Genomic DNA, 17,001 nt, shown 5'->3' with positions numbered 1-17,001 from the left:
AATAATAAATTTAAAAACTATTTGTAGAGAAAAGTTAGCAAGAGTTAGTAAGAGTATCTCCCATGAAGTGCTTCATAACAAAAATGATACTTTTTTAACTAATGTGTTTCTTTATATATTGTAGTACTACAGTATCTGGATGGACGTTCATGATCTCAGTTGGATTTAACGCAACTGCAAGGTTTGATTCTCTTTCTTTTACTTTTATTCAATTCTATTTATCATTTTTGAGGTTGAAACTTCCAACTTGTTGTTTTGACAATCATGCAGTGTTAGAGTGAGCAATGAATTAGGAGCAGGAAATCCAAAATCAGCCTCATTTTCTGTTTTGGTGGTGACAGTGATTTCTTTTATAATATCAGTTATTATAGCACTTGTGGTTCTTGCTTTAAGAGATGTCATAAGCTATATCTTCACCGGAGGAGAAGAGGTTTCTGCCGCTGTCTCAGATCTTTGTCCTCTCCTCGCTCTTGCCATCGTCCCCAATGGCGTTCAACCTGTCTTATCTGGGGTGGCTGTTGGATATGGATGGCAAAGCTTTGTTGCATATGTAAATGTTGGTTGTTATTATGGAATTGGCATACCTTTGGGTTCAGTTCTCGGTTTCTATTTCAAATTCGGTGCCAAGGTATGAATCTTTAACCATGGTCTATTCATGTTTAAGACAACGTTGGTGTTTAGAATCTGTTGAGTAGAAGTAAAATAACCGGGCTAAAGGAATAGACAATGGTGGCCTAAAGGTTTTGGCTACAAATTTTTATGGTTTTAGCCACGCTTTTTTATGTTGCCTAAAGTCAAAATTGTTAAGTGTTGCTTTTAGTTCTTAATACCGATTATTGAAGTTTTTTTTTGGGTATAGGGAATATGGGTGGGAATGTTAGCTGGGACAGTTTTGCAAACAATTATTTTAGTGTGGTCTACATTTCGAACCGATTGGAGTAAAGAGGTTTGAATTACTTAAACACCTTCTAGCAATGAATTTACTAATATATTTGTTGGCATTAGGTGAAATACATGAAATAAACCATGTTTTATTTGCAGGTTGAAGAATCAAGAAAGAGGTTGAACAAGTGGGAGGACAAGACTGATGAGACACTCCTTAAGAACTGAGAGGCCCTTTGTTTTGCAATTAGATTAAGATGTCATTAGTCCAAATGAATCAGTGTTGTGATATAAGATTAAGCAATTTTTTCTTCTTTCTTTGAAAAGTGACAAACTATAGAAATTATGTTAATGTCATGTAAAATTCAGTGTATGATTGATTGTGTTCATATAGTTGCGAGGAAGTTGTGTATATTTGTTGGCAATGTATATGATCAGCAGAATGCATTATGCTAGGGATGGTATGGTATGGTGTGTTTGTGGTTTGCTATCTATTGTAAATTGTTGAATAAAATTATGTGGAATAATTTATCCATTTTTAATGTATGATTTATGTTCTAAATGATAAAGATCTATATGTATTTCACCTGATGAATATTAAAAATAAAGTAATAAAATAAATCTTTATAGTACTTTGCAGTTATTTACTGGTGTAACTTGTGGTTCTGATAATCACTGTAGCAAAGGCTAAATGTGTGAAGCTTTAAATTTTGAAATGGCTTTCATTGTAGCCTTCTTTCAATGTATTGCACAAAATGCTTAATTAAAACATGATAGGATTAGAACAAGTGAGAAATTTAATATGATTCTGATAGTTAAAGGAACAATTACTAATTCACAAAACCAACCATCCATCCAAAGGAAAAAAATGAAAAAACACAATTCTTAATAGTCATACTTAAAGAGTTAATTATTTACAATAATTTAAATTATATCATTCAAATCTTTGAGATTCAACAATTGTCCAATTCTTAGAGAATAGAAACTATTCTTTTTTTTGTTGAGGGTTTGTTTTCTTAGGAATAAGAGCGATGAATGAGGCTGTACACGCTTTAGTGAGTAATATGTACCTGTGAAAATCCTCCATGAATTTGATGAGGTCCTTCTTCAACATTTCCCAATTATTCTTAAAAAACTCAAGGGAGTAACCGTCGGGGCCAGCACCCTTGTTGCCATCACAAGACCAGATAGCTTCTTTAATTTCTTCTTCGATAAAAGCACTTTCCAGCATATCAGCTTCACTTTCAGTGAGAGATTTAAAGGACAACCCCTCAGGAACAGGTCTCGAATGATCTGATTCCTTGAAGAATTCTGCAAAATGGTCCTTAACAGCCGCCGTTATACCCTCCGGTTCCTCGATCCACCCATGCTCTCCTTCCACCAAAGCTATGGCATTTCTCCGATACCTCACTTTTAGGGAGTTATGGAAAAAAACTCGTGTCACTATCACCCTCCTTCAGCCACATTTGTCTCGATTTGAGTCTAAGCATTCCCTCCTTAAGATTTAGAGTATCCCACATGTCTCTCGTAACATTGCATCTATCTGTTATCAATTCGTCTATGTTTTCACCATGATTGTCCACCAATAAGCCGTCTAACTCATTCATCCTTTTCACTTTGTCCGTCACCCTGAGATCTATCCACCCGAACACATCATGGTTCCAATCTCTAATTCGAGGTTTGAGTTTTTTCAGCTTCTTGTACAAGACAAAATCACCTCTACCCTCTATTTCTATCTTCGACCACTCATCATGTAAAAAAGGAACAAAGTTAACATTCTTGAACCAAATGTTGTTAAAGCGGAAAGGTTTTAGGCCCCAATTGATCTTGCCCGAATTAAGCGTGATTGGACAGTGGTTCGATATGTCTCTATTCCCGACTCATTGATCGATAACACTCCAATCGTCAATTAAGTCAGTTGATAACAAGAAACGGTCAAGCCTGCTCATTGCCTTTCCGTTCCCTTGAAACCACGTGAATCTCCCTCCAACGCACGGCACATCCACCAAATTCATGTCCTCTATGAATTCTCTAAAATTAGCCATATTCCTGCCACCATTCTCAGCACCTATCCCTAATCTTTCCTCTCTAGAACACACCTCGTTAAAGTCCCTTCCGATGCACCAATTAACATTCCCACTACTGCGTTTTCGATCTACCAGCTTATTCCAGAGTGAAGGATAGAAAAACACTTAGAAAGGGGGGATTGAATAAGTGTATCTCAAAAACTTAGAAGATAAAAACAATCAACACAATGATTTTTATCCTGGTTCATTGTTAACCAAACTACTCCAGTCCACCCCCTTAGAGTGATTTACCTCAACTGAGGATTTAATCCACTAATCCAACTGATTACAATGGTTATCCACTTAGAAACACTCTAAGTCTTCTAGAGTATCCTGATCACAACTTGATCACTCTAGAACTCCTTTTACAATCAATGTAAAATAAAGTTTACAAGAGTTTAAATGCTTCTAATAAAGTTGTAATCACAACTGTGATATTTCTCCTAAGTTCTATGATTAACACTCACTAAATATTACAAGTGTTTGTGAGGTTGAAGATGAAGTTCGTAAGCTTTTGAATTTGACAGCGTTTCAGTATATTTGCGCAAGTGTTGTATTCAGCTTCTGATGAGAACTTCTATTTATATGCGCTGAGAGGAAATGACTGTTGGGAGCATTTAATGCTTTGCGTGAATAGTACAATGCTGCATTTAATGTTTCACACTTTTGTCAACTACCTCGAGCCTTGCTTTTGCTGCTTTTACTGACTTTGCCTTTTGTAGCTTCTAACGTTCCTTTTGTCAGTCAGAGATTAGACGTTTCAGCCTTTCATCTTGTACTTTCTTCTGGACTCAGATTTTGTAGATAACAACGTTTGAATATCAGAGTCATCGGCTGTGGTGCAGAGCATCTTCTGTCTTCTGACTTTGAGGAGCTTGAGCGTGATACCATCAGAACTTCAGAGCTTGTTCTTCTGACTTACATTCTTCTGATGCTTTCCAGTTCATGTTCTTATTCTGCATAACCATCTTCTGATGTCTTGCCAGAGCATGTTCTGATGAAGCCATCCAGAACTTTCTGAGTCAGTTGCTTCTGAGCGCTGATTTGTGCATACTCTATATATATTTCCGGAAATGGAAAATGCAAAGGATTAGAGTACCACATTGTCTTATACAAAATTCATACATAATATTATCATCAAAACACAAAATATTGATCCGAACATTTCTTGTTCTAACAATCTCCCCCTTTTTGATGATGACAAAAACATATATAATTGATATGAATTTGTATCCAGAATATCAGATGAACAAAGACAATTACACAGATATAGCATAAGCATATAATCAGAGTGTGTGAATATGTCTCCCCGTGAGATTAACAATCTCCCCCTGAAATTAATACTAGAAGAATTTATAAATTAAAGACGTCCCTGAGTATTTTTCCATTTCAGTTGAGACTTTCACTTTGAATAAAACTTCAGAACATTCAGAGCTTCTCTTCAGAGCATCCATTGGACAGCTGTAGAGCTTTGAATTTCTCTTTGTGATCACATGTATCAGAGCATTTTATGTTTTCAGTCTTCTATGTTTCTGATCCATCAGAACTTTGAGGCTTCGGGATTAGAGCTTCTAGGTTTGATCACATCATTTCTTGCTTCTGGACTTGAAGCTTAAGAGCACTCAGCTTGCTTCAAATCTTTAAGAGCTTTAGAATTGCTTTTCCCCATGTATTTGCTTCTCATTTTGAGCTTTGTCCAGAATATCTCATTCCTGCAAAAACTATCAAAGACAGAAAACTTGCAATATATTTGTTAGGAATATTGAGACTTAAGCCCAGCAACTGATCTTATAAATCAATTCAATTATCACATTTCTCCATATTTTTGTCATAACATCAAAAAGCATAAAAGATTCAGATGAAAAGACATACAAAGTGAAGAAAGAAAGAGATAAAATTTCATTGATTAATTATCAGAAGAAAACAATACAGAAGCAGATGCAATTCAAGAAGATGCAAAAAATAAAGAGAACAAACTAAGACAAAAGACAGAATACGACTGGCTAAACTTAGAAGCTAAGACGGCCAGAAGGTTCTTAATATCAGAAGTGTCCGCAACTTGCTTCTTAGTAGCTTCTTCTTAAGTCTTCATAAAATATCTGAACTCAACATTTGTATCATCTTGCTTGTCCAGACGACTAGCCAAGCTTGCTTGATTCTGTTGAAGCTCCTTCATAGTGTTTATCAGAACAAACACAGAGGAACCAGCAGAGGCAGCAACAAAGCTGTTGTCCAGAACAGGATGATTTGCATCAGCTTCAACCATGAGAACATCTTCATGATTGTCCTCAACAGGAATATCTTCAGCAGGATTTTCTAGGCCTTGAAGAATGGCAGCCAGATTCTCTAGAGCAGTAAGAGTCTCAGGTTCTGGAGGATACTCCACTTCTGGGTATACCATTTCAGGAGCTTTTTCAGAAGGGTTCTCCCTGAACCAGTTGAACAAAGCCTGAAAATATCCAGTCAGAACTTTGTATGGATGTGGCTTCCACACAACAATTGCCAGAGGATTTTCTTCTTCAAGTTCATCCACAAACTGCTCCTCTTCTAGAAGCTTCCAGTTGGTGATGGGGTGATAGTACTTGCCATTGTTAAGTGCCAAATTGTAGTTATTTTGTGTATGTAAATAGTGGCACTTATCAATGCTTTTTGTTAATACCGTTTGAATAATTCCCCGTTTTTGTGTAATTACGTTTACTTTACGAATACTTGTATTTTCATATACTTTTATACCGTTTGATAGTTTTGTTGTATTTTTGTAGGTATTCTTGCGTTTTCGGAGCCTTGAGGAATAAAGTGTCGAAGACACGGCTGCGAGAGCAAAGAGAAAATAATTCTGCTGTTCTGGTGCAGGGCGCTTCGCGCGCTGTAGGGCGCGTCGCGCCCTCTTTGAGTTTGAAGAACATAGTCTGGCAGAAGATTGGGCGCGTCGCGCCGGATTTGGGCGCGTCGCGCTCTAGGGCGGTTTGGTACATAAGTGAGATGGCGCGTCGCGCGCTGCATCCGGCGCGTCGCGCGCTGTGCGTATTTCAGTTTTGTATAAATAGCTTAGAACAGATTTTTCTAGGTTTTTTATCACCTCTTCTTGACAAGTTGAGCTCTGATCCTTTTTTGGTAGTTTAGAGGCTTAGGAAACACCATTGGGTGCGACGTCATGTGGATTGATCATGGATCTGACTCGATTTCATTGTACCGGTGAGATCTTTCCGGTTCATCTTCTCTCTTTCCTTTGTTTCATTCCAATGGTGGGTGTTGTATGTATGTTTCTACTCTTATTGTATGTATATTTGTGGATCTTGGGATCGTTTATATATTCGCTTTACAAATCATCATTGTTGTTGTTCTTGATCTTTTTGCTTAAATGCTCTGGATTTGTGTTGTTGCAGACATGGACACCATAGATCTTGATTAGGAATGATAACTGTTAGTTTCTGGGTTGCAGACATGGATTCAGGACTAACAATCGTAGTGGGTATCGAGTCTAATGCCTCCGTGTTGTTTGATTAGTGGAGAAATCGCTGATGTGAATGGTACGGTTGAGCTTTCGTCGGTGTTGCAGACATGGGCACCGATGTGGCATCTCGAATGATGTCCGGTGATGTTGATGCGTATTGTGAGTGTCGAGCGATAGATCTTCAGATTTAAGTATTAGACGGGTAGAACGAAATACAATTCCATAACTATTTCTCTTAGACTATTGAGATTGTTTATCTGCTTTTATTTACTTTTCCCGCATTTACCTTTCCGCACCCAAATCATGAAACTTAGAACGCGAGATAGTCGAACGGCAGTTCTTCTCACCAATCTCTGTGGACACGATAATTCCCGGATGAATATTTCCAAATCTTTTGTTGCTTGCCGCTTTACCGCCACAACAAAATGGCGCCGTTGCCGGGGATTGGTTGAGATTAATCGCATTGCGATGGTTTTATGTTTTAAGTTTCGTATAGTTTTGATTAAGTGTTTGGGCAGGTCATTTTCGTTAGGTTGCGTTTGAGGCGAAAGCATTGGCGTACCGCGAGGAAGTTTCTTACCATTCGCGAAACAATAAAGGCGTCGAGCTAACGACGTTAAACGAGCGCTTGTTGGGAGGCACCCCAACGGTTTTATTTTTCTGTTTTTATGTAATTGAGTTGTGTAGGTGTTAAGTGGTGGCTCACTGGAAAATCTGTCTTTTTAGACTGGTCTGGTTTTTCTGGTGTAGCGCGCGTCGCGCGCTCTTGGGTGCGTCGCGCGCTGGGTTGCTTTTGGCCAGTGACCTCTTTTTAACGGGTCACTCGGCTCGCCTTTTTCCCACTTACACCAAGGCTTTATAGTATAGTATTTTATTGTTTTATTTTTAATTCTTTTGTTTGTGTTTAGACTCAAATTTTGGCCCGATTACTTGGAGTCGCATTTGGTAATTCTTCAATTTTGATTGATTCAACAAGCCGGTTGTGCGGTAATGATTGATCGAATTTGTACGTTCCAAGGTACTCGTTTATCGCTTTCTATAGCATAGCATGTTTAGGAGACTTTTCATTTGTACAATTTTCATACTATTCATTCTTTTTGCATAACTTGCTCATGGCTTGAATCACAATTAGTTTCCCCTTTTTACCATAAATGTGAGGTGGCTTTCCATTGTGTATATATGTGAGTGACCGACATTTCTTGTTTTAACTGGATATTATTATGTTTAATCTTTCGTCTGTATCGATTTTGTGAATGCACGAAAGTGATCAAGGCACTTGTTTGATTTTGAGCACAACTACCATAAGCCAAATGTCATTTTACCTTGTGAGTGTGTGACCATTCGTACCCCCTTTGAGCCTTTTTGTCATTGTCCATTTTGTTTTTGAACTTGAGACATAGTTCACCCTTTTTGATGGATTTTGATTATCTTTGTTTTCTTGACCTTAACTATGATGTTTAGTTGGATTTTTACCTTGCCTTAGAAAGTAGGGAGTATTCACTTTATGTTATGGTTGAATTCAAGTTGGGGAGAAGGTGTTTGCCTCTTTATGTTGTGATTGATGTGAGGTTAAGAAAAGAAAAAGAAAAAGAAAAAAAAAGTGAGAAAGAAAGAAAAGAAAAAGAAAGAAAAAAAAGAGAAAAGCTTGAAAAAGAAAAGAACAAAAAGAGTTTTGAATAAGAGTGTGCTAATAAGTTTTGTGTTTGGTGTGAAATTTGTGATGAAGAGAAAAGTTGGATTGAAATTGTATTGTTTGAAACTTTGTGGAAGTAATTACTCCCTTAGGTTTAGGCAAGTTTTTGTTTCGATTAGCTTTAGGACTTATCACTTGTTTGTTAACCGAGCCACATTACAACCTTAAAAGCCCTTGTGATTCGTGCCGTTGCATTTTCGATGCTATTTTTGGATGAACGCATAATTTTGTCTATTGTTTGCAAGATTGTTGGATGAGTGTTCAAAGTCCTCACCTTTCGGTGTTTTTCATCTACCGATGAGTTTTTGCTAGGCGTGATTCATTATTGAGTTTGTTTTGTTTTAGGATGTTTTGTATGAATTTTTGTACTTAGGATTCGTTTCGTTTTCATGTTGTCGTTGTAGGATAGTGGTAAGTATTTACTTTGTTTGTGCGTTTTTGTTTGAACCGTAATATTGTTTTGTTTTTCCAAATCTTGTCGATTCTTGATTCTTTGGATTTTTACTTTTGCGATTTGAGTGTTTGGCCCTGTTTGAGGACAAACAGATTCTAGTTGGGGAGAGTTGTTAAGTGCCAAATTGTAGTTATTTTGTGTATGTAAATAGTGGCACTTATCAATGCTTTTTGTTAATACCGTTTGAATAATTCCCCGTTTTTGTGTAATTACGTTTACTTTACGAATACTTGTATTTTCATATACTTTTATACCGTTTGATAGTTTTGTTGTATTTTTGTAGGTATTCTTGCGTTTTCGGAGCCTTGAGGAATAAAGTGTCGAAGACACGGCTGCGAGAGCAAAGAGAAAATAATTCTGCTGTTCTGGTGCAGGGCGCTTCGCGCGCTGTAGGGCGCGTCGCGCCCTCTTTGAGTTTGAAGAACATAGTCTGGCAGAAGATTGGGCGCGTCGCGCCGGATTTGGGCGCGTCGCGCTCTAGGGCGGTTTGGTACATAAGTGAGATGGCGCGTCGCGCGCTGCATCCGGCGCGTCGCGCGCTGTGCGTATTTCAGTTTTGTATAAATAGCTTAGAACAGATTTTTCTAGGTTTTTTATCACCTCTTCTTGACAAGTTGAGCTCTGATCCTTTTTTGGTAGTTTAGAGGCTTAGGAAACACCATTGGGTGCGACGTCATGTGGATTGATCATGGATCTGACTCGATTTCATTGTACCGGTGAGATCTTTCCGGTTCATCTTCTCTCTTTCCTTTGTTTCATTCCAATGGTGGGTGTTGTATGTATGTTTCTACTCTTATTGTATGTATATTTGTGGATCTTGGGATCGTTTATATATTCGCTTTACAAATCATCATTGTTGTTGTTCTTGATCTTTTTGCTTAAATGCTCTGGATTTGTGTTGTTGCAGACATGGACACCATAGATCTTGATTAGGAATGATAACTGTTAGTTTCTGGGTTGCAGACATGGATTCAGGACTAACAATCGTAGTGGGTATCGAGTCTAATGCCTCCGTGTTGTTTGATTAGTGGAGAAATCGCTGATGTGAATGGTACGGTTGAGCTTTCGTCGGTGTTGCAGACATGGGCACCGATGTGGCATCTCGAATGATGTCCGGTGATGTTGATGCGTATTGTGAGTGTCGAGCGATAGATCTTCAGATTTAAGTATTAGACGGGTAGAACGAAATACAATTCCATAACTATTTCTCTTAGACTATTGAGATTGTTTATCTGCTTTTATTTACTTTTCCCGCATTTACCTTTCCGCACCCAAATCATGAAACTTAGAACGCGAGATAGTCGAACGGCAGTTCTTCTCACCAATCTCTGTGGACACGATAATTCCCGGATGAATATTTCCAAATCTTTTGTTGCTTGCCGCTTTACCGCCACAACAGCCATCATCATACTGCAGAAGGAATCCTGAAGGACCAGGAGCAGCAGCTAAGCACTCTTTCTAAAGATCCAGAAAGTCAGCTTGAACTTCCCTTCTAAAAGCTCTCCAAAGCTTCCTAGTATCTACATGATCCATCTTGGAGTCATGAGCAACCTTCAGAGCATCTAACCCTGTTCGTACCTTATATACTTTAGTAATTCAAAACACATATCAACAGAGGGTTCAGAAGGATTGCTTCTGAAATGGATGATAGGGGAGACTGGGTTAAGAACAAAATAGGGTTCAGGTTCTCTAGAGAACAAAACAGAGGTGGTAGAAGAGAATAGAGAAGATGATGAATCTGCTGTGGAGGTGGTTGAAGGGTCAATTAATGGTGAGATTGCAGAAGAAATGGAGGTGGGTGAGAAGATATTTTCAGATGGAATTTTTGGAAAGACAACATTTAGAGGATGGGGGTCAAGAGTTGGTTCAGAATGAATTGGACGGCTTCTTTTTGTGGTGGTGGAAGAGGATGGAAGATCAGAAGGAGGTGGTCTTTTCTGAGGAGGAAGGCCAGAGGAAGAATGTAAACTGGAGTTGTCTACATTGTCTATATCTTCTATGAGCTTCTGAAGCTGTTCAGAAGTTCTAGGAACTTTGAGGGAATCTGTTGATACGTGTTCAGATCTATTAACAGGTATAGAGTCAGAGATAACAATACCTGAAGGTTTCTTCTGCTTCTTGGCTTTCTTTGCATCAGGACCTTCTTCTGTGACCTTTCTCTTCAGCTTCTTCTCTTTCTTCTTCTTATCCTTTTTCCTTAACTCATCCAAAGAGGGAAGAGTTCTTCCATGAATCCAAGCAGGATCAACAGTAGATTGTGCTCTAACACGGGATTTCAGATAGCGTTTTACTGATTTTGATAATTCTTCCTTGTACAATTGATAGAAACCAGCAACAGGGGTTCTTCTGGTCAGAATATTTGGAAACACCTTTGGAGGGGTGGTCACCTTCTCAATCAACTACATTCTTCTCAAAGACTGAGCAGTCAGAATACTCCCACGAATAGCAGTCGGATATTGAGAAGAGCCAACTACTCTTAGAGTATCTATCAGACCACTCTCAGTCAGAATATCTGATATCATTCTTCCAAAGGGAATAGTATTCTTCTTAAGCTTAGGATACTTCATACGTTCTTCTTCCCTTGATTCTTCAACGTTAGTCTTCAGATGTTGAAACAGAGTATGAGGAAGGTTGACTCTCATACCTTTTCCAATGCAGAACAAAGTGAATTTCTGATCTTGACTGATGTAGGTTGTAGAGTTTATTGATTTTATGTGATATAAAGATCCCAGAATGATCTTTGCCCAAACTCTATAGGATGGTTTCAAATCTGTGGTGTGAGGAGAGCTTTTTCCAGAAGTAAACAACTCTGGGTCAACTTTATCCCAACCAGTTCTACCAGGGGAGCACCAGTGATTCCACCCATACCTTCAAGGCTGTAAAGTTTCCTTAACTATTTCTCAGAGATAACCACTTCATGACCTAGCACGAAGGAGATGATAGCAGTTGGAGTAACAGTGGCATGAGTCCAGAATTCCTTAACCAAGATAGGGTAAACTGGTCCAATTAAATGTTCAAAGAAGTTTGCCCATCCTTGTACCAACATTCTAGTTTTGATTTTGAAATTATGGGCTAGAAGATTTTCAAAATCCACCATAGTTTCACAGAGAACTTCCAGTTCATCGTAAGGAATCAAAGATGTCTTCAATGGAGTATTTACAGATTTCTTTTGTTGTTCTTGTTTTGTAGACGAAACCTTGCGTTGAACATTTGATGAAGAAGCCATTGATTCACAACTGAGATTACTGGGTTACGTAACTAGGGTTTATGAAAAGAGAGGAAACGAGGCAAAAAAATGCAAACACAATGAACAATGAAGATGAATGGAAAGAGATGAAATGATAGTGAGATGTTTTTATATAGGCACGGATTTGAAATGATATGCAATAAGATTTTGAATGAGAAAGATTACAGACAATGAATCAATTTGCATTTAATGTTGAGTGACGTTAGGAGAAAACGTGAGATTTGAAATGATTTGCACATTTACCTAGGGCAGCGTCTCATCAACTGCACACATGTTTGTCCCTTCAGAATGAACACGTGTTCATCATCTGGAATAGCAAGTGACAGCTGTTTTGCTTTAATAGAGATTCTGAATCAACTTAGACATATGAAAAGTTAGCAGTAACAAAATCAGAATATCTAAATGATAAACATGTCCAGAATATCTGATAAGAAAATAAATAAGCATTTCAAATCTAATCCATATATCAAATCTTCTCATTCTTTCATTCTGGGCATAAATCCATACTGATATTCTTCAGAATAAACTTAAACCTATCTTCAGCAAGGGGTTTTATGAAGATATCAGCCCACTGATGTTCTGTATCCACAAAGTTTAAAGAGAGAACACCCTTCTGAACATAGTCCCTAATGAAGTGATGTTTAATCTCAATATGTTTAGCTTTGTAATGTAAGATAGGATTTTTAGATAAACAAATAGCAGAAGTATTATCACAGAATATAGGAATGTTAATCTCATATATCTAATAATCTTCTAGCTAACTTTTCATCCAGAGCATCTGTGTACTACATCCAGCACCAGCAACATATTCTGCTTCTGTTGTAGAGAGGGCAATTGTGGCTTGTTTCTTGCTGTACCAAAAGATCAGATGACTTCCAAGAAACTGACAGCTTCCAGAAGTACTTTTCCTTTCAACTCTATCTCCAGTGTAATCATCATCACAATATCCTACTAAGTTGTATTCTTCAGATCTTCTGTAGACTAAACCAACATTAGTAGTACCTTTCATATACCTCAGAATTCTCTTAACAGCTGTTAAGTGAGATTCTCTAGGATCTGATTGGAATCTAGCACACAGGCATACACTGAATAAAATATCAGGTCTAGAAGCAGTAAGATATAGAAAAGATCCAATCATACCTCTATAGAGCTTCTGATCTACCTTCTTACTTACCTCATCCTTTCCTAGTACACACGTTTGATACATAGGAGTCTTTGCTTCTTTGCTTTCTGAAAGATTAAACTTCTTCAGGAGTTCTTTCAGATACTTGGTTTGATGAACATAAGTTCCTTCAGAAGTTTGATTGATCTGGATCCCAAGGAAATACTTGAGTTCTCCCATCATGCTCATTTCAAACTCAGCCTGTATAGACTTAGCAAACTCCATTCCAAGTGTAGCATTAGATGTTCCAAATATAATATCATCAACATATATTTGACAAATTAAAATATCCTTTTTAAAGGTTTTACATAAGAGAGTTGTATCCACTTGTCCTCTAGTGAAACCATTATCCAGAAGGAAAGAACTTAATCTTTCATACCAAGCTCTGGGATCTTGCTTCAGGCCATATAATGATTTCTTTAATTTGAAAACATGTTTTGGAGACTTAGAGTCTTCAAAACCAGGAGGTCGGTGGACATATACTTCTTCATCTATATAACCATTTAAGAAGGCACTCTTAACATCCATCTGATACAGAGTGATGTTATGCTGAGTGGCAAATGAAATTAATAAGTGAATAGATTCTAACCTAGCCACTGGTGCAAAGGTTTCTGTATAGTCAACACCTTCTTGCTGACTATAGCCCTGAGCAACCAGTCTGGCTTTGTTTCTTACAACTTCTCCTTTTTCACTTAGCTTGTTTCTGAAGACCCACTTTGTTCCAATGATGTTAAATCCTTTTGGTCTTGGAACCAGATCCCAGACATCATTCCTTGTAAACTGATTAAGCTCTTCTTGCATGGCAATTATCCAGTTAGCATCTTCCAGAGCTTAATCAACAGAAATTGGTTCAATCAAAGATACTAGACAAAATTGACATTCTGCATTGTTCTTAAGGAATGCTCTTGTTCTGATAGGATCATTTTTCTTTCCAATGATAACATCTTCTAGATGATCAGAATTGAGTCTAGAAGATCTTCTAGGTGTTGGCTCTTCAGATATTCTGAGATTCTCTAAAGAGGCAACAACTTGATCTTCTGAAACTTTGTTTCTGGGTTCTTCTTGATCTGAGTTAGAGATTTCAATATCTGCAAAATTCTCAAACTGCTTTGGCTTTTCAAGACCAAGCTTATCATCAAATCTGATACTGATTGATTCTTCAACTACAAGAGTTTTAGTATTGTATACTCTGTAGCCTTTTGAGAGTTCAGAATATCCAAGTAGAAAACACTTCTGAGCTTTAGAATCAACCTTATGCAGATGATCTTTAGTATTCAGAATATAGCATACACATCCAAATGGATGGAAATAAGAAATGTTGGGCTTTCTGTTCTTCCACAATTCATAAGGAGTCTTATTTAGAATAGGTCTTATGGAGATTCTATTCTGAATATAACATGCAGTATTAATTGCTTCTGCCTAGAAATGCTTAGCCATATTGGTTTCATTGATCATGGTTCTGGCCATTTATTGTAGAGTCTTATTATTTCGTTCTACAAATCCATTTTCCTGTGGAGTTCTAGGACAAGAGAAATCATGGGAAATACTATTTTCTTTGAAATAAATTTCAAAGAATCTATTCTCAAATTCTCCACCATGATCACTTCTGACCTTTATGATTTTGCATTCCTTCTCAGATTGAATCTGAGTGCAGAAGTCAAAGAACACGGTATGAGACTCATCCTTGTGTTTCAAGAACTTTACCCATGTCCATCTGCTATGGTCGTCTACGATGACTAATCCATATTTCTTCCCTCTGATTGATGTTGTTTTGACTAGGCCAAAAAGATCAATGTGCAGAAGTTCTAGTGGCCTAGAGGAAGAGACAACATTTTTAGACTTGAATGTAGGTTTTGAAAACTTCTCTTTCTGACATGCTTCGCAAAGAGCATCTGATTTATATTTCATATTAGGGAGTCCTCTAACCAAATTAAGTTTGTTAATCAGAGAAATTTTTCTCAAACTAGCATGACCTAATCTTCTGTGCCAGACCCACTGCTCTTCACTAACAGACATAAGGCAAGTAACCTTTTGATTCTTAAGATCCAGAAGATCAATCTTGTAAATATTGTTCTTTCTCTTGCATGTAAATAGGATAGAGTCATCCTTCTGACTAATAGCTTTGCAAGACTTTTGATTGAAGATAATGTCATAACCATTGTCACTTAATTGACTTATGGACAATAAGTTATGAGCTAATCCATCTACTAAAAGTACATTAGTTATAGAGGGAGAGTTACCAATGCATATGGTTCCAGAACCAATGATCTTGCCTTTTTGGTTCCCTCCAAACTTGACTTCTCCAGCAGATTTAAGCTCCAGGTCTTGGAACATAGACCTTTCTCCTGTCATGTGTTGCGAGCACCCAGAGTCTAGGTACCATGACATGTTTGCCTTTGTCTTTTGAGCCTTGAAGGAAATTTGCATCAGGGATAATCTTTTCCTTAGGTACCCACATTCTCTTGGGTCATTTTGGGTTAGTTCTCCTCAAGTTCTAATTGAACTGAGGTTTAACAAAAGATTTATCATAAGATTTTCTGGTGTGTGCAACATATTTCTTGGTGTGTGTTATATGGAAACTCTTAGAGTTATATGTGTGCTTTAAATCATGAGAATGGCCAAACTTGAACTGATCATACAAAGGTTTGTATGTAATAACCATCTCATCAACAGGTTCAAGTTTATGGGGGGTTTCACCCTCATAGCCTATGCCCATTCTCTTGTTTCCACTTACACCATATATCATAGAGGCTAGTTGACTTCTGCCAATACCTCTAGATAGAAACTTCCTGAAACTCAAGTCATATTCCTTAAGAATATTGTTCACACTTGGAATAGACTTTTCTGAACTTGAAGATGATTCAGCATCTTTAGATAGTTTTAAAACTTTTTCTTTAAGTTCAGCATTTTCTATTTCAAGCTTCTTAGTTTCAGACGCAAAGAGCTTTCTCAGCTTTTTGTATTTGATACTAAGTTTAGCCTTGATTTCTAGAAGTTCAGTTAAGCTGGAAACTAGCTCATCTCTAGAAAGTTCAGAAAATACCTCTTTAGAGTCTGAGTCTGATGTAGATTCTGATTCTTCATCAACAGTGGCCATCAGTGCTATGTTTTGCCTGCTCATCTTCAGAGTCTGATTCTTGATCAGAAGAATCTGAGTCATCCCAAGTAGCTATTAAGCCTTTCTTCTTTTCAAATCTTTTCTTGGGCTTTTCCCTCTAAAGCTTTGGGCATACACTTTTGTAGTGTCCAGGTTCCTTGCATTCATAGCACGTCACCTTCTTCTTGTCAGATCTTCTGTGTCCAGAATATTCTCCCTTCTCAGGTCTTTTGAAGTTCTTGAAGTTCTTGAACTTTCTCTGCTTGCTTTTCCAGAGTTGATTTACTCTTCTGGATATCAGAGATAATTCATCTTCTTCTTCTTCTGATTCTGACTCTTCAGAGTTTTCTTATTCAACATGAAAAGCGTTAGTGCATTTTTTATTATTAGATTTTAATGCAATGGACTTACCTTTCTTCTAAGGTTCATTTGCATCCAGCTCTATTTCATGACTCCTCAGGGCAGTGATCAGCTCTTCAAGAGAAACTTCATTCAGATTCTTGGCAATCTTGAATGCAGTCACCATGGGTCCCCATCTTCTGGGTAAGCTTCTGATGATCTTCTTTACATGATCAGCTTTGGTGTAGCCTTTATCAAGCACTCTCAATCCAGCAGTCAGAGTCTGGAACCTTGAAAACATTGCATCAATGTTCTCATCTTCCTCCATCTTGAATGCTTCATATTTCTGGATTAGAGCTAAGGCCTTGGTCTCCTTAACTTGAGCATTACCCTCATGAGTCATCTTTAGAGATTCAAAGATGTCATGAGTTGTTTCTCTGTTTGTTATCTTCTCATACTCATCATGAGAGATAACATTTAGCAATATGGTCCTTGACTTGTGATGATTCTTAAAGTCTTTCTTTTGAGCATCACTCATGGCTTGTCTAGAAATCTTGACACCTTGAGCATTTACAGGATGTGTGTAACCATCCAGCACTAGATCCCA

At 37.7% G+C, this 17,001-nt stretch overlaps 1 protein-coding gene across 1 annotated transcript; it reads left to right on the top strand.

The window, feature by feature from the left end:
* Window positions 1–259: 259 nt before the first annotated feature.
* Window positions 260–1,398, top strand: LOC131597707 (protein DETOXIFICATION 40-like; the record flags this gene model as incomplete). The annotated part of the gene is made up of 3 exons (XM_058870386.1): window positions 260–628; window positions 860–946; window positions 1,042–1,398. Coding segments are annotated over 3 exons (525 nt in total), but the record flags the coding sequence as incomplete, so codon positions are not given.
* Between the last annotated feature and the right edge of the window lie 15,603 nt (window positions 1,399–17,001).

This window comes from Vicia villosa, linkage group LG1, assembly GCF_029867415.1.
Source record: "Vicia villosa cultivar HV-30 ecotype Madison, WI linkage group LG1, Vvil1.0, whole genome shotgun sequence".
In the NCBI taxonomy this organism is placed as follows: domain Eukaryota; kingdom Viridiplantae; phylum Streptophyta; class Magnoliopsida; order Fabales; family Fabaceae; genus Vicia; species Vicia villosa.
This window is presented reverse-complemented; position numbering and strand designations above follow the sequence as displayed.